Source organism: Rutidosis leptorrhynchoides, chromosome 7 (genome assembly GCF_046630445.1).
Source record: "Rutidosis leptorrhynchoides isolate AG116_Rl617_1_P2 chromosome 7, CSIRO_AGI_Rlap_v1, whole genome shotgun sequence".
In the NCBI taxonomy this organism is placed as follows: domain Eukaryota; kingdom Viridiplantae; phylum Streptophyta; class Magnoliopsida; order Asterales; family Asteraceae; genus Rutidosis; species Rutidosis leptorrhynchoides.
In genome coordinates, this window is record NC_092339.1 from 234,115,412 (window position 1) to 234,142,438 (window position 27,027).

Below are 27,027 nucleotides of genomic sequence, written 5' to 3' on the forward strand. Positions count from 1 at the left end.
TTTTGGGACTGAGAATACATGCGCTTTTTACGTTTTACATACTAGGCACGAGTACTTAAACTTTGTATGTATGTGGGTTATATAACGGCATAAACATTCCCTTTAGCACGGTAACGTTTAGTCATTGGTTTTTGAACCGGTGAACGCGAATCTTAGATATGGATCCATAGGGTTTGACATCCCCACTCGGGCTAGTCGCGCTAGCATTTAACGGGTGTTTAATGCTTCGTGAACATACGCACTCGCCAAGTGTACTTTCAGGGGGTTATAAACGTTAAGTTTAGTTACCGGGTGCCCACGGTTATGCATATACTTTTCATACTATTTTGATACGCTGTTGCAGCACTGAAATCTCGTGGCCTATCTTACGTTACTATTACAACTTAAACTATAGCTCACCAACATTCGTGTTGACTTTTTTAGCGTGTATTTCTCAGGTGCCTAGAGGTTTATTGCTTCCGCTGTTAAACTTGTTGTCATGCTGTTATTGAATTGCTGTTATGGACCTACTGAACTAGTTATCCGCTGCATTACTAGAGATGTCTCAAATTATGAAACTTATGTTTTGCATTCGTAAACTTATGTTATTTCAAAACAATGGTTTGTAATAAGTCTTATGATATGTTATCTTTGTAAAACGTTATCTTTTTAATGAATGCAAATCGATTTTCAAACAGCATATAGTGTTTGACCTTGTGATGATCCTTTTGTTTATGATCCGTACACGATAGTTTTGTACGGGGCGTTACATGTAGTGCTGTGCTTAACAACAAAAACTCTTAAATTTATAACAAGATTCAAATACTATAAAATAAGCACACACAACTAACGAGCAACTAAAATCCGATCATCATAGCACTTTTCATGTAAGCATTCAATTCAAGTTCGTCCAAAGAGAGTAGGTCAATCGAATATTGAAACTAATAATCGTCCTAGTTTGATTGGGGGGTTTTGGTTGATTTTGACTAGCAACTAAAACTTGCAATAACAAGCAAATAACTAAGTATCGAAATGTAAATCAAGTAACAAGTAGTGTCCACTTATCTATTCCACCCTTATGCTTGGATTGCCCCATTTTACCCAAGTTGTTATCACATTCGTTGTTGAACTATTAGATGTTTAATATCACTACTAAACCTTAATCAAGTTACACTTTGCAAACTCACATAAGCAATGAATTACAAGATCAAGTTGAACCATGAGTAGTCATTGAGATTGTGCTTGGATTAAAATCACTTCAAATCCCTTAGTAATCGAAATCACTTAAGAAATTGATTAATTTTGAGTAAACATCACCTTTACATACAAAGACGACCAATACGATGAAGATGAGTATATCGAAAAAACCATACACAATCCGTTGAGTTCCTGGTTATACACAAAAAAAAAAAAAAAAAAAAAAAAAAAAAAAAAATTCTACATATAATTTAGACTAAAAACCTAACAAAAATTATAATCAAGACTAAAAAATGGAATATACGAACACTGAGTTAATAACATTTAATCCAGAGCTTAATCTCGATCTTCTAATCTGATAAAATATTTTCGTTTAGTTCTTCCTGGATAGCATAAGCAATTTTCAGAAACCCTAGAATGACACCAAGTGATTCAAATGCGAAATTGTGATTATTCTAGAACTCCTAATTTGATTATTTTGTACATTAGGAAAACCAAGGATACAAATAAAATGGAAAATCAAATTAAATGTGTTTAAACCCAAAATAAATAAACCCTAAATAAATAGCGCGATTAACGAAAGTAAAAATCTATGTATATGTGATGATTCGAGTTTAAATCGAACATTATAACTAAATTAAAACTTACATATATGTTGAATCAGATGATATTAACAATTTCACTTGTCGTTAAAAGCTTTTCAGGATTCTATCAAAAGTTTTCCGACTGGATCTGTTACGGCTTCATGTGGGATTATCAGATGGTGATATTTCAATCGAATTGAAGTCCGCCTGCAATCGTGTTCTTCTTGAGTCGATACTAATAGAGCGTGAAATCCTAATTTAGTCAGGCGAATGGAATTGAGGGTTAGCAGGCTAGATAGCGTATTGTTTGATTTTTTCCAGTGTAAAACTAAATTGAAACTTACATATATGATGATGATGAAGAGCCGAGTGATATTGCTTCAACCCTAATTGCCCTAATTTGTGTTCCGTGTTGTTTTGAATGGACAGGGGTATAGAGGAGAATCTAGGTTAGTAAGCAACACATATCAGGTGATTAGTTTGATTATGGGTGATGGAGGGATGATATTAAATGATCATGAAAGGATGGATGGCTAGGATTTAATTTGTAGTGGACTTATCACTCATTAAGCACTTTATTATTAGTGTAAGAGAGATTTTAACAGTAATAATAACATGATAACATAATTAATAAACAAATAATAATAATTAAATGAGGGCCTATGTTAATATATAGAAATATGTTATGAATAGCACCGATATGTGATAGGTCATTGATGAAAAGGAAATGTTAATGTTAATCAGAAATGTGTTATAGATGAGAGTGGTCGAACTCTAGTTTCATAGTCAAACCTTTTGTTTTCTACGACGGTGGTTTATTTTTAGTTAATATATATGACAGCTAATGAAGACATAAAACAGTAGGTTTAGTATAAGAAGACTTTGAAAAAAACCGTGGAGAAGACTTTGAAGTCAGCTGTGAAGGAGACTTTTGAACAAGTGTAGGTACCTAATTTCCTGATTATATATTGATGATTGGGACAACATTTAGATGATTTCCGATTAACTGGAGAATTTAATACCGAAAAGATGAACAAGTCTTCATGTGGTCACTGTGAGCGAGTAAAAGCTCCCATTTTCATTGTTGTTGGGATTGTTTATTCAAACTGTTTATCCGCTAGTACGTATGACAAATTAAGTTCCATATATTGGGCATTTGAAAAGTATCATTCGTTTAATCTCAACAAGAATCAAGGACCAAAATAATTTATTAAATAATTTCAGTTACCAAAATAGCATATTTTTATGATGGTTAGGGAAAATGATTAGATCGCCTACATATAAATAAAAATACTCTTATCTGGTTACTATAATAGGGAAATATACCTTTGTGAGCTTTTGACATATGTTGGGATTTAAAAGTTTTGCTAAAATTTTGGGTATACAGTTCTCCTTGTTAAGTACTGTTTCTGTTAGTAAAATACAGAGAACAAAATATGTATTTAAAAAGTTCACGGGTTACTTTCTTTATCACCAATTGGTGTTTGAATAATCCTATCTGGATTCTGGACTTATATATCGTGCTTTGTGTTTCGTACAAGTTGAGTTTTAAAAAGTCCTACAAATTCTCTACCTTAAAAAATAAGTAGATTAATAACACTAAAATGAGCTTTAGTGACGAAGGCTATTAGTCACTAATAACACTAAAATGGTCACTAAATCAAGTTAGTGACCAAAATAGGTTCGTCACCTCTCGTCCATATAGATCCGTCACAAAATATTTTTAGAGACCAAAATACCAAAATTGGTCACTATAGTGACCATTTGTTTGATCACTAATATCGTTTAGTGACCACTTTTTAAATAGTAACTAAATAGCATTATTAGTGACCAAATATTAAGTCGTCACTAAAAGATCGTCACAAATAAGCAATTTTTGTTGTAGTGATAAGTCATCTAGACACTCCAAATATATATTGATAAAAACCAATCCCAAATATCACTGACCAAAAGAAAAACTACAGAATGTCTTTAGTCACCACTTTCCTCTTCCTTTTTATCACCTTTATTTCTACTTCCTCTTCTTATGCAAACGACGACGGCATACCAATGGCAAAACTCAACGCAACCCTTTCTCCGCCTCTGTCCACTTGGAAAACCACAAACTACTGTTCATGGAACGGTGTTTTATGCGACATAACAAACCGAGTTATCGCTATTTCAATCCCTTTTTATTCAATTTCAGGCACTCTTCCACCGGACCTCAACCAACTCTCCCAGCTCAACCGGCTTTACCTCCCCGGAAACTCCTTTTCCGGCCCTATACCCTCTCTCCCAAACCTTACTCTCCTTCAACAAATTAACATTTCTCGCAATAACTTTTCTTCAATCTCACCAGATTTTTTCCAACAACTTCCTAATTTAGAGCAATTTGATATAAGTTACAATCCATATCTTGCTCCATGGAAGCTCCCTGTTGAAATCAATCCACATAATTACTTAACATCTTTTCGAGCTACAAACGCTAATCTGATCGGAACTCTTTTGGGCTTTCCTGAATCCTTTCTGATTTTACTATCTATTCAACTTTCTCACAACAACCTAACTGGATCTCTACCCAATTCTTTAGGTAATTCATTGTTGCAAATTCTTTATCTTAATAGTAATAAGCTCTCTGGTAAAATCGATGTGTTATCTTCCATGATTGGAATATCTCAAATATGGCTCAACGGTAACGAGTTCATGGGTACCATTCCAGACGTTTCAAAATGTGTGAATCTATTCGATTTGCAGCTTCGCGATAATCTTTTTACGGGACTTGTTCCTCCATCTCTGAAATCGGTATCGAATATTAGTTTGCAGAACAACATGTTACAGGGTCCAAAACCGACTTACAACAATGAAGGTGTTAATAATAATTATTGCTTACCCGATCCTGGGCCGTGTGATCCTCAAGTTACTGCATTACTTGAAGTTGCAGGTGATTTAGGGTACCCTGCACAGTTGGCAAGTTCATGGAAAGGTAACGATGCATGTCAAAATTGGAAATTCATTACTTGTAATGTCGACGGGAATGTTTCAAGTATTGTTTTTTCCAAACAACAGTTTTCGGGTACAATATCACCTGCTTTTGCCAATTTGACTTACCTACGAAATTTGTACTTGAATGATAATACTCTCACTGGTGAAATTCCTGAGATCTTAACGGCTTTGCCTCATCTTCAAGTTATCGATGTGTCGAATAACAATCTAACAGGTTTTATATCACGTTTCCCACCAAATGTGAAGTTTATGCATGAAGGCAACCCGCTACTAGGTTTAAATTCTGTGACATTTAAGGATCCTCCAAGTTCTGTAGGTATGATTGCTAAATTTCATGTTTCTAATAGTTGTTAATGCGGCTCTGGAATGTGCCGATCGGGCTGAACCATTGTTTTTTTTTTTGGGTAATGTGAACCATTGTTTTGTGTGTCAAACAAATTCATATTTGTATGGCATAAAATAATTTTTTTTTTCTTTTTTTTTCTAAATGGGGCTTAGGAGTCACTTACGAGCAGGGACGGAACTTCCCTATGCTTAGGGGAGCTTGCCCCATCTAAAATTTTTTTTAATAAAAATTACTCTACTTAATTTTTGTTATTTATATGTAGGCTAAACAAATGAGACTTTTATTAACTTTTACCCCCCTCTAATACTGAAAGGACCCGTCCTAATCCACCTGGACGAAGTCATCAACATTTGGTCCCATTGCGATGATCGGCTCCAAGTAATGCCCATATATTGAGCAAATGCACAGCGGAAGACTTAATTCGTACCTGAGAATAAGCATGCTTTAAAGTGTCAACAAAAGGTTGGTGAGTTCATAGGTTTATCATGACAATCATTTCAATATGTTAATAGACCACAAGATTTCATAATCATAAACATAATACACTCGCAAGTGTATGTAAAGCATTCTAAGTGGTTGAGCACTTGGTAACCATACTTAACATTTAATCAACGTCGCATATTCCCTTTATTATGAAATCTCACTACACCGTACCAAGTGTAGTCACCAAAACGAAGTACTGTGCAACCGTTGAATACTGGTCGTCCAGTCCGGTTGGGGTTGTCAGACCCGATAGATCTATCAACATGATTCGCGTTTACAATACCCATGTAAATAGTAGTTACCAAGCTACAGGGAAATATGCTAGTGGTACAACTCAACGTAGAATATATTTTTAAGTACTTGTGTCTATTTTGTAAACATTTATAAAAGCAGCGCATGTATTCTCAGCCCAAAAATATATATTGCAAAACAATTAAAAAAGGAGCAAATGAAACTCACTTTTGCCTTAAAGGTATTTAATTCGACTTGGTCTCCGATAGATATCACGAACCTAACCATATATATAATATATCAACATATTTTCTTTTTAAGTAATCGTTATATATATATATATATATATATATATATATATATATATATATATATATATATATATATATATATATATACTTTTAATATTTTCTTAGTCCGTAGTTAGCAGTCTGATGTTAGTGGTCCACAATTAGTTGCTTAAATAAAATAAATAAAGATCCCATCGTATTCGTATTGATCAGAATTAATCTCGACCCATGGTACCATGTTGTCAAATGACGTGTTGCGTACATAAAGTACCGTGTTGTCAAATGACGTGTTGCGTACAATCATGAGGTCTTATGATTAATATTCTCGTGTTGTTTACGGGTGGTCCTGAAATATATAAAATTAAATCATAAGTAATTATATATAAAATATCATATTAATTAGAAAATATATGATTAATTTACTTTTTCTCCAAATATTTTCGTAGCTAAACTAGCTTCGGATACCCAATCTAGTTTCTTCATTACAACTCCGTTTTTGTTGGTTCAACTTGCCACTTCCTTGGATCGAGTCAAATTTTAAGACTATGAACTGAAAATACCTTAGTTTGTATTCAAAATCACGGGTTATAGGTCAAACTTTGGTAAAACTTATGAAAGTGATCATTTCCGTCATAAAAACAACATCTAGATGATCATTTTTATTAAAATAGTTACACTTTGAGTTAAACCATGAAATTTTTATGTGTTAACATATTCATAATAAATATCATTTTTCCAATATATGAACTTCCAATTCAAAGTTTAAAATGGTTTTTAATTATCCAACCCAAAACAGCCCCCGGTTGCACTCTGACGACGTATATTCAGTTTTAAGGTGTTCTTTGTAAAAACAAGTTGTATCTTGTTAAGTTAGCATATCATTATGATATATTACAGGTCTTGAAGTGTTTTAAAAGTCAAGTTAGAAGGATCTATTTAGTTTGCGAACAAGTTTGAAATCATTCAAACTATGTTCTTGTTGTTAAAATTTTATACCACAAAATAAGATAGCTTTATGAATATGAATCGAATAAGATTATGAATAAGGTTACTACCTCAAGTTACTTGGATAAAGCTACTGAAAAGGAAGTATAATTCTTGATCTTCAAAGAGTTTTTGAAATAGGTTCAAAAGATTAAAAGTATAAACTTGAAATAGATGTTCTTCATGAAGTGTTCTTGAATGATTATTATGAGATGATTAGGGCTTGATTCTTGAAGTAGTTTTTGAAGATGATGAAGATTAATTTGCTGGAATTTAGAGTGTTCTTGAGTAGGTGTTTAAAGAGGATAGATTTTTAAGAGAATTTATGAAGTAATGATGGAAAAATAAAATGAATATACATGTATATGTAATATCACAATATTGGAATGGAATCAAAAATAGATTTTCAAGTTGTAATTTAGCTAAACTACTTGACACTAAAGGTTAAACTTTGTCTAAACATGTTCCTCCATAATTAAAAAAAGTTGAAAATGATGTTTTACTATTTGTATATACGAATAGTAAATATATCTAGAAGCTGTGTATTATACGGGTATAAAATGTCCTTGTCTTGATGTCTAAAGATGTCTCATGAGTCATATATAATAACAAAGATGTCTTTTTCCATGATAAAAGGTTGAAAATGATGTTTTCCTATTAGTATATTCCAATAGTAAATACATCTAGAAACTGTGTATTAATACATCTTAATACAATACATATATATTTATTTTAACTTAGAAGTTTTAACGTCGTTAAGCATTATTTATATATATATATATATATATATATATATATATATATATATATATATATATATATATATATATATATATATATATATATATCGTTTCGAAGTCCTTAAGTTAGTAGTCTCATTTTATGTATATAATCCATTGTTAATATATTTAATGAGATACTTAATTATCATATATTCAAGTTATATATAATCCATATATATCCATGTTAATACAAGTTATGACGTTCATGAATCGTCGGACAAATGGATGGTCAATGGGTAATTAATTACATGAATATAGTTTCAAACTTTTCGAGACTTAACATTACAGATTTTGCTTATCGTGTCGGGAACATATAGAGATTAAAGTTTAAATTTGATTGGAAATTTCTGGGTCATCACAGTACCTACCCGTTAAAGAAATTTCGTCCCGAAATTTGAGCGAGGTCGTCATGGATAACTATAAAAATGTTTTCATGACGAATATGAGTTGATAATAAAGTTTTATCATCATTGGGTAATATAGATAAAACAATTTGATTACACGAGGAGTATAAGCGAAGCTATAGCATAAGAATGAATAAATGCAGATTTGACTTAACCGGTGGCGTAGTCAAGATTGATTTCCGGAATTCAAGGAATTTAGAAGAAATCTTCATAATAAGATTTGATTCTTCGGTAACTAAGGAGATTCAGATCTTCTTTGGTTATACGCGATAATCTGCTTCGATTGTTCTGTCGGATATTTCCCTATAAATCCACACTCTCCATTTCCAGACAACCCACACCTTCTATTCTTTCTTACTCAATTCATACCTTAAAGCATTCGTTAATATGCTTCATCCCATTCTGATCCTTGATATACTCTTAACTTTCATATCTGTCATTCTTCTCTTTCATCTACCGCCGGAAGAATCTATTCACTTCTATTATTTCCTTGGGATTATAATGTTTTTAATTCTCCCGTGTCTTTACGTTGCAATACGTATTGATATACATGATTTGTAATTTATGTGCTATTGTCGAGCTTTATATTTTCTTTTATATTCAAGAGTTATATACTTTTGTCTCCTCTTTCCGACTTCAAGTCAAGCAGATAATGGTCTGGAATTTGTAGGTATAGATTTTGAATTGAACATAGTTAATGTTCTAAGGAGGGAATCGTAATGACATGATCTTGATTTTTCAAATTACCAGTATATCCAGAAAGATAGAACTATCAAGATGATATGTTCTTAATATGTTTGGAGATTGGATAGAATGTAAGAGTCATGTAATATGGCACATGATGATGGTACTGTGAATCATCACATTCCATTAGAAACTCAACATGACTTACTGTAATATAATGACGTTGATCAAGTGTCATTATATTATACTAATTCATGCTTCAGTTCCCAACACTACTTCAAAAACATTCATACTTCAATTTTGAAGGTTTCAGATTTTAGAAACTAACATAGTTTCTTTTATGATGTAGGACATATATTATGGAGAGATAAATGATCTCAGATAAGAATAGTTGTGAAAATATCTCCAAAAATATGGAGAATATGTATAATGAAAGATGCGAAGATATCTTATAATATTTAAGATAAGATGATGATGAAGAATATCATCTGGAAAGGTTTAGAATAAGAAGTGAGGTGTTTGCTAACGATTTCAGTAGACACTGAATCATTTGGATCCTTTGAAGGCAGGTTTAGTCTTTATGATTTATCTACAGCCTCTTTCATACTTTGCTCAATCCGTTTTCCAGTTCTAAACCTTCTCTTTTTCTGAGCTTTACAAACACATTATACTTTATCATCAAACTTTTGACTGTTAAAGTCGTTTACAGTTTTTGCTGCTTCATCAGCATTTCAAGAACTAGTTCGTAGTTCAGGGTGTTTTTCAGAAACTTCACATTCGAAGTATGTAATTCTTGGGAATAGACGTTATAGGTATAACTGGAGAAGTTCTGCGAGATTTTCAAAATACTGATTGCTGATTCCCGATAATTGGTACGTCAATTCTTGGTACAGGATGTGGGTGAATATACGGTCAAGTTTTAACGAACAATTATAATGGCTTTTCAGAAAGACTTAAACCATTGAGTAATGGAGTTGTTGGTAATTTTACTGCTGATGTGGTAGAATATGAAAGGTTCCCTAATAACGATGGCAAAAGGGCAATGTGTTTATCGAGGTTAGAATAAGGCTAGTCGAAGTTGACTTGCTGTAACTGTGACAAAAATTGGCTACTTTGAAACGGAATCGTAAAATTATTTTTGATAATATCAATGCCAATGAAGCTGGCACAGATACGGGTTAAATATTTACTTAGTTTCTGAGAGCTTTTCAGGTGCATAAATATATGCAAAAATCTTTTCTTCCGTAGATGAGGTGCGGTTGGTTCATTCTCCCGATTGAGATGTTTTCAAGAATCATGAAAGGTTTGAACGCAGATTGTATTCATCAAGATACAAATGAGGTTGAAGATGAAATCAAGTGGCAAGCTTGAAGAAGTGTTTAGTTTCATATGTTATAATCAATATTTTAATTCGTTTTAATTGTCCAATGTTGATAGTCTACAGTTAGCAGTCCACAGTTAGCAGTGCGTATATAGAATTAATCAACGTATCGTGACCCATTGTACAACGTATTGTCTCAGAATTAATTCGACGTATTGTGTACATGTGTCCCGATTTTTAAAGTGCGTAAAGTAAATAACAAAAATTAAATAACGATAAATAAAATTGCGAGAATATAAATTGCGATAAATAAATTGCGATAATTAAAATGTAATCAGTTAGCTAGGAACAGTTAGCTAGGAACAGTTAGCGTGGAATCTTAACAAAATTCTTCTCATAGTTAGATTGTTTGCTTCTAACAAATTTTATCCAATGTTTTCTTTATTATGCCACTTGTTGGATTCTGATAGGTCAAAACCCAAATATGAAATTGAATGAAAATGGTTATTCTGTGGTGTACAGATTCATATATCGGTGAATGTAAACAGGGTAATAGATGATCATTGAATCAGATTTGAAGAATGTACAGTGTAACTTATTAATGTGAAATCTAAATATTCCTCGGGTATTACCTACCCGTTAAAATATTCTCATCATTAACAGTTTGTGCAAAAGAATTTTTAGTTACAATCTTTATGAAAATATACATACATATATATTTTCTTCAGATGTAATCATGGATTTAATGAGTCAATAAGATATTAAACTCATTTGATTTATCGTTAGTACTAGATTACATGATCTCTAAAACATTAGAGATTACATAATCGCCATGTCGAACGAAGATAAATGAGGTAGAACGATACGTAAAGCGAAGATAATCGATGTAGAACGATATGTAGAACGAAGATCATACTCGAAGTACAGATGTTGATATTGAGGCGTGTGTTGTTGATATCCAAGGTACAGATTGTGATGTTGAGGTTTACGACGCGGTTGTGGTTGGGGGTAATAAAAGTACCGTTGGCGTTGATGATGGTGGTGCTGATTATGCTGATGGGGCTGCTACTGGTGTTTGTAACCTTCGCACCATATTCTCTAAAGCCACTACCCGAGCGCGAAGTTTGTTGACTTCTTCTATTATACCGGGATGATTGACGGTTGGAGCGAGCGGATGAATAAGATTCGTAATATGGGATAGTATATAATCGTGATGAGATACTCTAGAAATGAGAGAGAAAATGGTTTCTCGAACAGGTTCACCGGTAAGTGCTTCGGGTTCATTGCCAAGAGGGCAATTTGGTGGATGGAAGGGATCGTCTTCTTCTTGTCTCCAGTGATTTAGTATATTACGAACCCATCCCCAATTCATCCAGAATAGATGATGGGAAATTGGTTGATCCATTCCGGTGACGCTGCTTTTGGAGCCCGAATGGAAATCCATATCGGCATAACTGTCAGAATCTGAAGAATTCGAACTAGATGCGGAATCCATCTTGTATAATGGGGAAAATGAATTTTTGGTATGGAATAGATTATAGGAGTTAGATTTGGTACTCTTGAATACATAATTTACATATGTATATATAATACCAAATCCCATAAATTACGAAGAATCTTTGAAAAAATATCAGTCAAAGTTCACAGTAACAGATATGCTAAGATAAGAATTCGTCTATACACTATTATGCAATAAATGCAGGAAAACGCATCTAGACTTAAGATGATAAGCAGATAATTTCCTAAGGATGATAAGTAGATGAATTCCGACTAGAAATGATAAGCAAAACTTTTGACATGCAGACACGGTCGAAGTCCAGACTTACTAATGTAACCTAACGACTCTCTGTTAGACACACTAATGCAAGACCTGGTTCGATAAGACCACCGCTCTGATACCAACTGAAAGGACCCGTCCTAATCCACCTGGACGAAGTCATCAACATTTGGTCCCATTGCGATGATCGGCTCCAAGTAATGCCCATATATTGAGCAAATGCACAGCGGAAGAGTTAATTCGTACCTGAGAATAAACATGCTTTAAAGTGTCAACCAAAAGGTTGGTGAGTTCATAGGTTTATCATGACAATCATTTCAATATGTTAATAGACCACAAGATTTCATAATCATAAACATAATACACTCGCAAGTGTATGTAAAGCATTCTAAGTGGTTGAGCACTTGGTAACCATACTTAACATTTAATCAACGTCGCATATTCCCTTTATTATGAAATCTCACTACACCGTACCAAGTGTAGTCACCAAAACAAAGTACTGTGCAACCGTTGAATACTGGTCGTCCAGTCCGGTTGGGGTTGTCAGACCCGATAGATCTATCAACAGGATTCGCGTTTACAATACCCATGTAAATAGTAGTTACCAAGCTACAGGGAAATATGCTAGTGGTACAACTCAACGTAGAATATATTTTTAAGTACTTGTGTCTATTTTGTAAACATTTATAAAAGCAGCGCATGTATTCTCAGCCCAAAAATATATATTGCAAAAGCAATTAAAAATGGAGCAAATGAAACTCACTTTTGCCTTGAAGGTATTTAATTCGACTTGGTCTCCGATAGATATCACGAACCTAACCATATATATAATATATCAACATATTTTCTTTTTAAGTAATCGTTATATATATATATATATATATATATATATATATATATATATATATATATATATATATATATATATATATATATATATATATATATATATATATATATATATATATATATATACTTTTAATACTTTTAATATTTTCTTAGTCCGTAGTTAGCAGTCCGATGTTAGTGGTCCACAATTAGTTGCTTAAATAAAATAAATAAAGACCCCATCATATTCGTATTGATCAGAATTAATCTCGACCCATGGTACCATGTTGTCAAATGACGTGTTGCGTACATAAAGTACCGTGTTGTCAAATGACGTGTTGCGTACAATCATGAGGTCTTATGATTAATCTTCTCGTGTTGTTTACGGGTGGTCCTGAAATATATAAAATTAAATCATAAGAAATTATATATAAAATATCATATTAATTAGAAAAGATATGATTAATTTACTTTTTCTCCAAATATTTTCGTAGCTAAACTAGCTTCGGATACCCAATCTTGTTTTAGTCGTAGTTTCTTCATTACAACACCATTTTTGTTGGTTCAACTTGCCACTTCCTTGGATCGAGTCAAATTTTAAGACTATGAACTGAAAATACCTTAGTTTGTATTCGAAATCATAGGTTATAGGTCAAACTTTGGTAAAACTTATGAAAGTGATCATTTCCGTCATAAAAACAACATCTAGATGATCATTTTTATAAAAATAGTTACACTTTGAGTTAAACCATGAAATTTTTATGTGTTAATATATTCATAAGAAATATCATTTTTCCAATATATGAACTTCCATTTCAAAGTTTAAAATGGTTTTTAATTATCCAACCCAAAACAGCCCCCGGTTGCACTCTGACGACGTATATTCAGTTTTAAGGTGTTCTTTGTAAAAACAAGTTGTATCTTATTAAGTTAGCATATCATTATGATATATTATAGGTCTTAAAGTGTTTTAAAAGTCAAGTTAGAAGGATCTATTTAGTTTGCGAACAAGTTTGAAATCATTCAAACTATGTTCTTGTTGTTAAAATTTTATACCACAAAATAAGATAGCTTTATGAATATGAATCGAATAATATTATGAATAAAGTTACTACCTCAAGTTACTTGGATAAAGCTACTGGAAAGGAAGTATAATTCTTGATCTTCAAAGAGTTTTTGAAATAGGTTCAAAAGATTAAAAGTATAAACTTGAAATGGATGTTCTTCATGAAGTGTTCTTGAATGATTATTATGAGATGATTAGGGCTTGATTCTTGAAGTAGTTTTTGAAGATGATGAAGATTAATTTGCTGGAATTTAGAGTGTTCTTGAGTAGGTGTTTAAAGAGGATAGATTTTTAAGAGAATTTATGAAGTAATGATGGAAAAATAAAATGAATATACATGTATATGTAATATCACAATTTTGGAATGGAATCAAAAATAGATTTTCAAGTTGTAATTTAGCTAAACTACTTGACACTAAAGGTTAAACTTTGTCTAAACATGTTCCTCCATAATTAAAAAAAAGTTGAAAATGATGTTTTACTATTTGTATATACGAATAGTAAATACATCTAGAAGCTGTGTATTATACGGGTATAATACGGGTATAAAATGTCCTTGTCTTGATGTCTAAAGATGTCTCATGAGTCATATGTAATAACAAAGATGTCTTTTTCCATGATAAAAGGTTGAAAATGATGTTTTCCTATTAGTATATTCCAATAGTAAATACATCTAGAAACTGTGTATTAATACATCTTAATACAATACATATATATTTATTTTAACTTAGAAGTTTTAACGTCGTTAAGCGTTATTTATATATATATATATATATATATATATATATATATATATATATATATATATATATATATATCGTTTCGAAGTCCTTAAGTTAGTAGTCTCATTTTATGTATATAATCCATTGTTAATATATTTAATGAGATACTTAATTATCATATATTCAACTTATATATAATCCATATATATCCATATTAATACAAGTTATGACGTTCATGAATCGTTGGACAAATGGATGGTCAATGGGTAATTAATTACATGAATATAGTTTCAAACTTTTCGAGACTCAACATTACAGATTTTGCTTCTCGTGTCGGGAACATATAGAGATTAAAGTTTAAATTTGATCGGAAATTTCTGGGTCATCACAAATACTGGTTTCGTCCCCTCTGTTATGACAACTTGCCCAACGCACACACACTAGCGGAAGCGAGGATATAATTGTTTGAGACAAACTTGCAAGAAATAAAAGAAAGCAAAATAAAGTACCTGATAACACGACGATTTAACGTGGTTCGGCAAACCCTGCCTACGTCCACCCCAAAAGTCTCCTTTATTCTTATAATATAAAAGAACCCGGTACAAGGAAAAGTACACTATGAGTTAAACCCAAACTCAAGCCCCTTAGATTTTAGTATAAAATCTAAGTTTCTCATACACTATTTTACACTCCTTACAAGAATAAAACTCTCAACCTCACAAATACACACTCTCCGTTGATATTATCGATCAACTGTGTTTTTCTTTTGTGATCTTATCTTTGTGGATTCGATCCCTCTGGATTTGATCCCTCTCTGGATGATCTTCATTTGGCTACATAACCATGTATTTATATTGTTTTCCTTCTAATGTGAAAACCACATATGAAAAGAATACTATAAATGTTGCCCAACTATTCCTTTTCCAACTTCATATTTTGCACATGTATTTCATGCATGCTTAATTAAACATAAATGTGAGTCAACAAGGGTAAGCCACCAAATGTGACTACCGACCAACAATTTCCACCTTGACGAACATTTATCTTATCTTTGTCACCGAAAATACTAACACCAAGTATTTTTATCATTGGCCTCCGTTATCCCAGCTGCACACACCTTGAATCACCTTGGTCCTGAACCTGATTCAAATAAAACAGCCAATAATCATGTGCAACTAACCCTGTCAAGTTACCTAGTTGACACCGGGGAGGAGTCTCGAATCACCTCTTCCACCACAGTAGGATTTTCCTTCTCACCATCGTCTACTTGGTCAAACATGTCCCAACATGTTATCGATCTGTTTTCCGCGTGCACACTTTCAAAACCTTCGAGACACGAGTACATTTTGTACTCGCCACCAAACGATATAAACCCTCATACTTCTCTCGCTTCATCAGGACCTTCACACCACGTGTGATTTTCATAACTCCACCTACGGCCGAATAGCCGTATCCTTGAGAATTCAACATGCATAAGGAAATTAGATTCTTGGATATCCTTGGTATGTACGCCACACCACCAAAAGCGTAAGTAGCTCCGTGAAACAATTTTATTTTCACCATGTAAACACCCTCAACATCACATGTTGAACTATCACCTAAAGTCAGCACCCCGCTTTCTTTAACATTAGCTTATCAAAATAAGCTTCCTTGGAACACACATGCATCGTACAACCAGAATCTAAAATCTATTCATCTTGAGCAGAAGTAGAACTTTTGGAGATTGTGAGAACATCTCCTACCGGTACATTAACTGCTACCGCAGCCGATGAACCCCCAGATTTACCTTCACCATTCCTTCAGAGTGGACAATACTTTCTGTATTGACCCCACTCATGATATTTGAAGCACTGGATACCCTTCACGCCGTCTCCTGATCTAGACCTACTGTTATCACTAGATCTCTTCTCGGCAAACCTTCCCCTTCCATGACTAACCATAGCAAACCCATGCTCAAAACGGTCATCGGATCTTCGTCTCTTATCCTGCGAACTAGGAAGAGAGGCAAGAAGAATAAGGGTGTTATCTTCTTCCTCCTTTAAACCTCAACTTATTCAACTTAATTAACCAGACCATTAAACACATCCATGTGTTCAATAATATACCAATCGTCATCCACCATCTCAAATGGCTCCACCTTAAATTGCATACCACCGTTTCTCGCCATCTCGAAACAAAAAACTATTCGAAACACCTGGATGCTCTGATACCACTCGTTATGACAACTTGCCCAACGCACCCACACTAGCGGAAGCGAGGATATAATTGTTTGAGACAAACTTGCGAGAAATAAAAGAAAGCAAAATAAAGTAACTGATAACATGACGATTTAACGTGGTTCGGCAAACCCTGCCTACGTCCACCCCAAGAGTCTCCTTTATTCTTATAATATAAAAGAACCCGGTACAAGAAAAAGTACACTATGAGTTAAACCCAAACCCAAGCCCCTTAGATTTTAGTATAAAATCTAAGTTCTCATACACTCTTTTACACTCATTACAAGAATAAAACTCTCAACCTCACAAATACACACTCTCCGTTGATATTATCGATCACCTGTGTTTTTCTTTTGTGATCTTATCTTTGTGGATTTGATCCCTCTGGATTTGATCCCTCTCTGGATGATCTTCATTTGGCTACACAACCATGTATTTATATTGTTTTCCTTCTAATGTGAAAACCACATATGAAAACAATACTATAAATGTAGCCCAACTATTCCTTTTCCAACTTCATATTTTGCACATGTATTTCATGCATGCTTAATTAAACATAAATGTTAGTCAACAAGGGTGAGCCAAATGTGACTACCGTCCAACACCCTTTGTTATAAAGTTCAAGTTCCACCACTGCTTACAGGCGCGATGTCATAACTCACCCACTCAATCATTTCTTAGGGCTGACCATTAAAGTCCTACCGTCTCTGGAGGAAACCCCACGATGAATCCATACGAACATCGCGTGTGGTAAAACCCTCTCGGGTGAGACTCGAATGCATAGATGTCCGAGACCTCCGAGTCCCCATGAACTTGGCGGATAACTACAAGCTGTTAAAAAAGTCGGATAACCATTAGCGAATCTTCATACAAGCATGTGAGGTCCTATGACCTCATTAATTTAAACTTTTGTTCATATAATTTACTCTTCAAATTGTATATGACACTATTAAATTTAACTATAGACCTACATATTTTTTAAAGGTAAAAAATTATGAAAGTACCCTTCAAATGTAATTAGTTTTGAAAAAAAAAATGGGATTCCATGGGGTTTTCATCCTGAATTTGCTACTGTAAGAGAAATATTTTTGCAGCTAATGAGAGTCGAACCCTGACCTCTCGACCTTTCTTATGGGAAATTAGTTCACCACCAATACCGAAACACCTTCCATGAAATAAATTACTTTGCTTATTTTAAAGATATTGGTTAATATTCTATTTTAACATCAATATATATATATATATATATATATATATATATATATATATATATATATATATATATATATATATATATACTCGTTTTAAGAAGCCGTGCGTTGCATGCAGGTTGTAAATTGATGTTTCGCAAATATAAATATCAAGCTTTGAGCTCGTGCATTTCACACGTGTTATTAAGAGAAAATAATATACGTACAATCGTATCAAATGCTTAGCGTATTTAAAACCGTTGACCGAATGTTAAAAACATCATAATCATCATCCAATATTAATAAAAAAAATAACTTCAAACCCAATTAAACCATCAAAATATAAAATCTTTTATGTAATGAGTTCTCAAATAAAATTAATTACAAATAATATTAAATATTTATCACTATTGAACAACTTTTAAATGTTTTTGAACATAAATAAAAAATCACATTTACATACATAATCTAGGCTATATATTAGGGATTGGTATTAATCAAAATTAAAACTTAAACAAATATAATTATGTATAACATAAATAAATCTTATCGTTTAATAACGTCGTGACATGTGACAATAATGTGCACGCTTTAAATTTATGTTTTTGCAAAAGTAAATATTTGGCTTTGAGCCCGTTCATTATACGACTGTTAATAAGCAAAAAAATAAACGTGTAATAGTATCAAATAATTAGAGTATTGAAACACCGGTATCGTAAACGTTAGTACATATTGAATATAATTACAATAGATCAATCAATTCTTCTCATTCAATATCGAACAATTACTTGAACATCTATACATCTATACATCTATCTATACATTATTATAAAGCGCGTGCCAATAATCCTACGTGTCAATTTCTCAATTAATCTGAATTAAATTTACATACGTGTCAATTTTTCAATTAAACTAAAATATATATTTGTATACGTGTCATGTTCTCAATTAATATGAATTAAATAATAATAACTCTCTAAAATAACTTCCTAAATTAGATAAGATAACTCTCTAAAATAACTCCTAAATTAAAGGTGCGAAATTTCATTAATAGTCTATTTAATTACATATAGAACTATAATCATAATTTAAATATTTAATTTACACATAATAGTGACTCGTGAATTTTTACAAAAATTTGTTAATGTAAATCATAATCATAATATAATTACGTATAGAATATTATCTCTACTTCTTACAATAACTAAATTAAATAATCATTGGAGCATGTCCTAATTATTAATAAATATTATATTGAATTATGTATAGAAATAATTTAAATATAATAAGAAGTCATATTTTATCCATTAATATTAATAATATGAATGAATTCAAGGTTTAAATTATTATTCATTAAATTTAACATTTTAATAATTAGAAGCTACTGAATTTTCAAAAAAAAAAAAAATTAATAATAATAATAATAATAATAATAATAATAATAATAATAATAATAATAATAATTAGAAGCTGCTATATTTATATTTTTAAATAGACAACATGCACATAAACGAGCTCATAATCTAAAAAAGGGTAAACCGACCCTCTGACGGCCCTACACCGATCGGAACGAACTCATAATCTATGCGTTAGTATTCAATACTAATGTTTTCGATACAAATGTTATTTGTAATAAACGGTTTTTTCATTGTAATTGTATTATACATTTGATAAATATCAATACCAAGCTCACGTTTAGTATTATTATCATTAATAATAAATGGATACTAATGCTTTCGAAACAAATATTATTAGTAGTAATAAATGGATTTTTCATAGTAATTGTATTATACATTTAATAGAATATCAATACTAACGTTATCGAATATAAATTTGTGCAACTGCCGTGCAACGCACGGGCTCATAAAACTAGTTGATTTATATATAGGTATGGAAGATTTAATGGAGTATGACGTGTAAAAATCACCTTCTTATATTATAAATTAACTTAATATATTTAAGTTTTATTTGAATAAAGTAAGTTTATTCATTCATTAGTTGAACGAATTTTTAGATGAAGGTTGTTATAACTTGCGAAAGTGATTTGTTAAGTTTGTAATTATGAGTCACCTACAAAATAAAAAATATATAGGAAACAATATAGAATTACTTATTTAAAATATACGGTGTATCGTTTTAAATATATGAAATATACTACATCTAAATTCAAATTACCTTAAATATGAATTTGCTATATATGAAGTTAAATTTCTAATAATAAGATGAACATAATTGAAACTTTAATAATTTTTTATTGTTATATAGATAGACAATAATTTTTTTTTTTCCGAAAGGCAAGCAGATTATATTAAAACAAAAAAAACTAGCCAGGAGCTAGCAAATACAATTGACATCAGACGACACTTCATACATACATCAAACGACACTCGACACTCGACACATACATCAAACGACACTCGACACATACATCATACGACACTCGACACATCAACTCTGGCAACTAACGAATATAACGAAAAAAACACGAGAAACTACCCCACAGTAAGATAGACAATAATTTTAGAAAAACAAAAAATAGTAAAATAGACAATTCTTATGAAACGGATGGAATAATTAAAGTTCAAATTCATATTTTGTCTGACATTTATGTTGTTTACAAATAAATGGTCATAGATGATATACTCGATGGTTATAGATAATACTTCTCTCGTTTACCAACAAAATGATTTACCAACACAAAAGTGCATACGCCTTCATCTAAAGTAATTATTTTATCACCGAAAGTCATATATTTACGTATATTATTAAGGCTATATATTAAAAATCTATATCACTTAAAATTTAAATTGTGTGACGAAATCAAATTTTATCATTTAATATATTTTATGTAGTGATATTATAATATTTAGACTATATATTAGAAATTGATATCAATCAAAATTTAAATTTAACTATAATATAAATATAAATATAAATATAAATATATAAATAAATCGTGTGACAAAAACAAATCTTATCATTTAATATAGTGACATGTGCTGACATGTGACAGTTTTAACGAGGGGATGACACGTTAGCATAATGTCACGTGCTTTTTATAATATATATATATATATATATATATATATATATATATATATATATATATATATATATATATATATATATATATATATATAATATCTAAATCTACTCCGTATTATGATTAGCTAATGGAATTGTAATATATATTATATATTGCCGTGAAACTACGAGTTTGTTTAAATAAAACAGTTTAATGATATGTTTTAGGTATTAAGTAAACATAAATGTTAAAGTTATTTAGTTTAATGACCCGCGAAACCACAGAGTCCGACTAAGAAACTCATTAGCTGAACATTTCATCAAACACCTAAAATGCATATTAAACAATCCACATCCAATCATAAGAAATAATATTAGTTGTCATTTTCTTTTAGAAGTGTAAATTAAAATATAGATTTAGAATTAATTTCCTTCTGCTTAGCTTTTATACCTTCTCGTACTCAATTCAAACGAATTAATTAAACTAATTTAAAATTATTTAATTTTAATAAATAAAATAATTTTTAATATGATTTAATAATAATAATTAATTAATAAGGTTTAATTTTAATTCAAAATTATTTTAATAAATGACATCACTCATCATGCTTAATTTTCTTTCTTTTTTAATTTTTTCTTAACAAATGAATTAGCCTAATAATGACATTATCATTATAGTATTTTAATATTAACTATAGATTTGCATCCTCAAATTTGAACGTGATGAAACAATATTTCTAAAAGGAAGTCACCATTGTGATGTTAAAAAAAGGATTGTTTGACGTGGTGAATTTCATGATTCATCCAAAATATATGAAAATTACTCCGTAAATACGTATGAACATGAACATAGAAATAGAAATGAGGGAGAGATGGAGAATATTTAAGAGGAAATTATGAAGATCTTAAATTTACTATTTAAGTATAAATTTATTAAACAAAACTCACCAAAATTTTTAACAGATTTATCTTTCTGTTTGTCACGAGTTAGGTTCCACCGCCATCACCGTTCAATTCGAAATAATTTTACAAACTAAACGCAATAAATTCTATTGGACACGGAGCTTCGATGCACTAACAACGGGGTATTTCTTTTTAGCAATAAATATGAAAGTGATTTGAATTTACAGTTTAAATCTTTCAAATATTTATGAACACGCAAAATAACTATTATAATATTAATTGTACATGACGACTCCTCAAATACCATTATTTGCTGAAATGACTAACAATTTTTCTAAAATTAAACACGTGAGTTACACTTTTGTATATAATAATTCTAAAATAATATAACTTAGACTTTACTAACATTACGTTCCATGACAAATTTTCAATGTACTCATATATTCTCTAAATATTACGTAGTATATAATATGTATATAATTAAAAAGATATTAATAGCGAGAAAAAAAAATTGTAGACATTATGTTACTAACACCACCCAAAATCAGTTTTAAAATTTGTCAACACCACATGCTTTTAAACTCAAAATAACTTTTAAAATTTATCAACACCACGAGCAGTTAAACTCAAAAAAAATAATTGTTTGAAAAAAATCAATTAATTTGCACGATTATTTTACTCACCGTGCAACACACAATTTTTTAAATTTTGTCAACACTAATGCTCATAAATAATTAGTTTACATCACTATTTACATACCAATATTTTGACCTGGAAATTATATTTTTTTTTTCAAGGATTTTTACACATCCGTGCAATGCACGGCCTCAAAAACCTAGTATGTATGTATATATATATATATATATATATATATATATATATATATATATATATATATATATATATATATATATATATATATATATATAGGGGTAGGATCAATGGGGAAGCAACCAATCGGGGGGAAGCAAAAAAAAAAAAAAATTTCGTTTTTTTTTTTAATTTTTTTTTCCGGCATCAAGATCACACGAAAATATGAACATTTAGAAGAGACACTTCTTGATGAATGTTATTATTTAGGCGGAAAAACGATCGACAAAAATAACATTCAAGATAATATTGTTCGTGAAGAATATGAACGTTTTTTTTCTTCATGTTTTGTGAAGTAAAATTTAGCCCGATTTAGAGTTTAGGGTTTAGGGTTTAGGGTTTGGTGTTTTGGGTTTATTCCATAAACCCAAAACACCAAACCCTAAACCCTAAACCCTAAACTCTAAACCGTTCGTGTTAAAAACTCAATCTAAATCCTAAATCTAAACCCTAAACCCTAAATTTCTAAACCCTAATATCTAAACCCTATAAACCCTAATATCTAAATCCCAATAGCTAAAACCTCAACATACGCTCGAAAAACACGATAATTGTTATATATTACTTCTTTGAGCGTTTTCCCGCCAAAATAAAAACATTTATCACAAAGTGTCTCTACTAAATGTTCATATTTTCTTCAATCTATAATGTTCGTGAACAAAGTTTTTTCAAAAAACGAAAAAAAAAAGTTTTTGCTTCCCCCGCTTCCCCCCGATTGGTTACTTCCCTCTTGATCCTACCACCATATATATATATATATATATATATATATATATATATATATATATATATATATATATATATATATATATATATATATATATATATATATATATATATATATATGGTCGAAGAGGATTTGTTACATGCTTTTATGTTAAAAAAGGCCCAAACTGATAAATGGTTTCACATATCAGATCACTAATTCAGTTATTAGGTAGGTAAACCAAGAATTATTAGCCCATACCTGACGTAACTGACCATACATGCACATCCACATCTATACATCACTATAAACGAGACTATTCCCATTTTGTCACCTGGCCATAATATTTGGGAGGAACTAACAAAGAAAATATTTAGAAACCTCAACATTTTGTAAAGAGACGATTTTTTGGGTTAAAGCCAAAAATAGGCTACAAACTTACAAAAATGTACCGATGTCGCCCACAAATCTATTTTCGTCCTCCTGTCGCCTACAAACTTATTAAAATTATGCTGATGTTAACATTTCGTTACCGGTTACCTACTGAACCGGTAAAGTTAATTATTTAACTTTTTTTATTCATTTTATATGTCTCGATGTCGACCATATACTTTCAGTTGTGTTACGATGTCGCCCATTTACTTTCAGTTTCAGTTTCGATGTATAACCGACGTGTCATGACTACTTAGAAGCCACGTAATCAACCATTTTGGTTGACGATTAAAAAAAGTGGTTTGTTTATATTAGCACATTTTTTATAAGTTTGTAGGCGACAGTAGGACGGAAATGGGTTTGTGAGCGATATCGGTACATTTGTGTAAGTTTGTAGCCTATTTTTGACTTTAACCCTTTTTATTTGATTTTCTCTTCTCTGCAGCTCATAGCAACCGAAAGAAGAAACTTTTACTAGGTAAAATAACTTTTAACCGTGCTATATATATTCTGTTACGGTTATTCATCTTTTACTAATCGTATTCGTCATATTAATTCAGCCACAGTTTTAAGTGTTGGAGCTCTGATCGCACTAATCGTGGTAATTGTGTACTTCAAGGGGAAACTGAGGTCAAGGAAAAAGACAAAAATTCAAGTCTATGTGGAAGAATTTTTGAACAATCATAAATTCATTTCTCCAAAACGCTACTCTTATTCTGATGTCAAGAAGATGACAAACATGTTTAAACAAAAACTAGGTCAAGGCGGCTTCGGTTCAGTATACAAAGGATCATTAAGCAATGGTAATTTGGTGGCAGTAAAGGTTTTAAGTGAATCAAAAGGCAATGGTGAAGATTTCATCAATGAAGTTGTAAGTATTGGTAGTACTTCTCACGTAAATGTTGTCAGTCTTGTGGGATTTTGCTGTGAGGGCCATCAAAGAGCATTGATCTACGAATTCATGTCTAATGGATCCCTTGAGAAGTTCATCTATGATCAGGATTCCACAAGTTTTAGGCAACTTGGATGGGAAAAGTTGCACCAAATTGCTATTGGGATTGCTCGAGGCTTAGAGTACTTGCATAGTGGTTGTAACACACGAATCTTGCATTTCGACATAAAGCCCAATAATATACTTTTGGATCAAGATTTTTGTCCAAAGATATCTGATTTTGGATTGGCTAAGATATTCCCGCAGAAAAGAAGTGTGATAACCATGTCTCATATGAGAGGAACACCAGGGTATATTGCTCCAGAAGTATTTTCTAGGAATTTTGGAGGTGTCTCTCACAAATCAGATGTTTATAGTTATGGAATGATGATTTTGGAAATAGTTGGTGGGAGGAAAAACATAGAGGTCGGAGTTGATGATACAAGTGAAATATATTTTCCTCATTGGATATATAAAAGGGTTGAATCACATGAACACCAGCTTGGGCTGCATGTAATCGTGAATGATGAGGAAAATGAGACGGCAAGGAAGATGATTATCGTTGGGTTATGGTGCATACAAATTAATCCATCAAGTCGTCCTACGATCAGCAAGGTTTTGGAAATGTTAGAAAACGACGTGGTCTTACTTGAAATCCCTCCAAAACCTTACTGGTATTCTCCATCAAGGTCGGTTAGTTCCTCATCCGCAATGTAACCACATCCTTATTCTTAATTAAATACGTTTGTATGCACTTATTCTTTAGTGACAAATTCTTAATTAAATACGTTTATAGTATTCTAGTAAATCTAAATGAATTCAAGTTGTTGTTTTTTTTTTTTTTTTTTTTTTAAATCAAGTTGATTTATTATATCACAGGTATTCAGTGGAAGCTTCTCTTGTAATTTGTTGGTTTTGTGGTGTAAAGATTATCCCAGATTTTTGTTTAACTTAGTTGCCTGCTAATCTACATATTATTCTGTGATCAATATGTTTATCTCATAACCAACAACTCCCTAAAACTAAATGGCCGGGTAAATGCATATGGTTTTCAGTTAAAGAGCTAGGCTACATAGGGAATCTGAGTGGAATCCTAATTTTAATTAGATGTAGTATTCGGCCTAACTAGGTTATCACATAACTATTTCTAATCTTTTTTCTAACCACCGAAAAGAAGTTGCTAGACATACAGTTCACCATTATTTATATATATATATATATATATTTATATATATATATATATATATATATATATATATATATATGTATATATATATATATATGTATATATATATATATATGTATATATATATATATATATGTATATGGATCAATGAGAAGTAACCAATTGGGGGAAGCGGGGGGAAACAATTTTTTATTTTTTTTTGCGTTTTTAAAAAAAACTTTGTTCACGAACATTATAGATTGGATGAAAATATGAACAAAAAAGACACTTTGTGATAAATGTTTTTATTTTGGCGGGAAACGCTCGAATAAATAATATATAATAATTATCGTGTTTTTCGAGCGTATTTTGCGGGTTTAGAAATTAGGTTTTAGATATTAAGATTTAGATATTAGAGTTTAGAAATTTAGGGTTTAGGGTTTTGATTTAGGTGTTTAGAGTTTAGGGTTTAGGATTTATGATTTAGGGTTTGGGTTTAGGGACAAAACCCAAAACACTAAACCCTAAACTCTAAATCGGGCTAAATTTTGACAAAAAGTACTTCACAAAACATGAAGAAAAAAACGTTTGAAGATTAACATTCTTCACGATCACTATTATCTTGAATATTATTTTTGTCGATCGTTTTCCCGCCTAAATAATAACATTTATCACGAAGTGTCTTTTTTAAATGTTCATATTTTCGTGTGATCTTGATGACTGAAAAAAAATTCGAAAAAAATTAATAAAAATTATATATATATATATATATATATATATATATATATATATATATATATATATATATATATATATATATATCCCCCAATTGGTTATTTCCCAATTTATTCTACCCATATATATATATATATATATATTAGTAAAGTGACCCGTGAAATCACGAATTTGTTAAAAAAAATAAATAGAAAA

General features: G+C 31.2%; 1 protein-coding gene across 1 annotated transcript; it reads left to right on the top strand.

Moving 5' to 3' along the window:
• Positions 1 to 3,809: 3,809 nt before the first annotated feature.
• LOC139859910 (receptor-like kinase TMK4) lies at positions 3,810 to 25,753 on the top strand. Its single transcript, XM_071848684.1, has 3 exons — positions 3,810 to 5,058; positions 24,447 to 24,479; positions 24,562 to 25,753. The coding sequence occupies exons 1-3, from the start codon at positions 3,810 to 3,812 to the stop codon at positions 25,647 to 25,649; spliced, it is 2,370 nt and encodes a 789-aa protein (XP_071704785.1). The 3' UTR covers positions 25,650 to 25,753.
• The last annotated feature ends 1,274 nt before the right edge of the window (positions 25,754 to 27,027 follow it).

Excerpts from the sequence above, each read along its gene's own strand:
- LOC139859910 (XM_071848684.1), top strand. The coding sequence starts at position 3,810 with ATGGCAAAACTCAACGCAACCCTTTCTCCGCCTCTGTCCACTTGGAAA. Across the intron at positions 5,059-24,446 it reads GGATCCTCCAAGTTCTGTAG|CTCATAGCAACCGAAAGAAG; the intron begins GTATGATTGCTA and ends TCTTCTCTGCAG. Across the intron at positions 24,480-24,561 it reads AAAGAAGAAACTTTTACTAG|CCACAGTTTTAAGTGTTGGA; the intron begins GTAAAATAACTT and ends ATATTAATTCAG.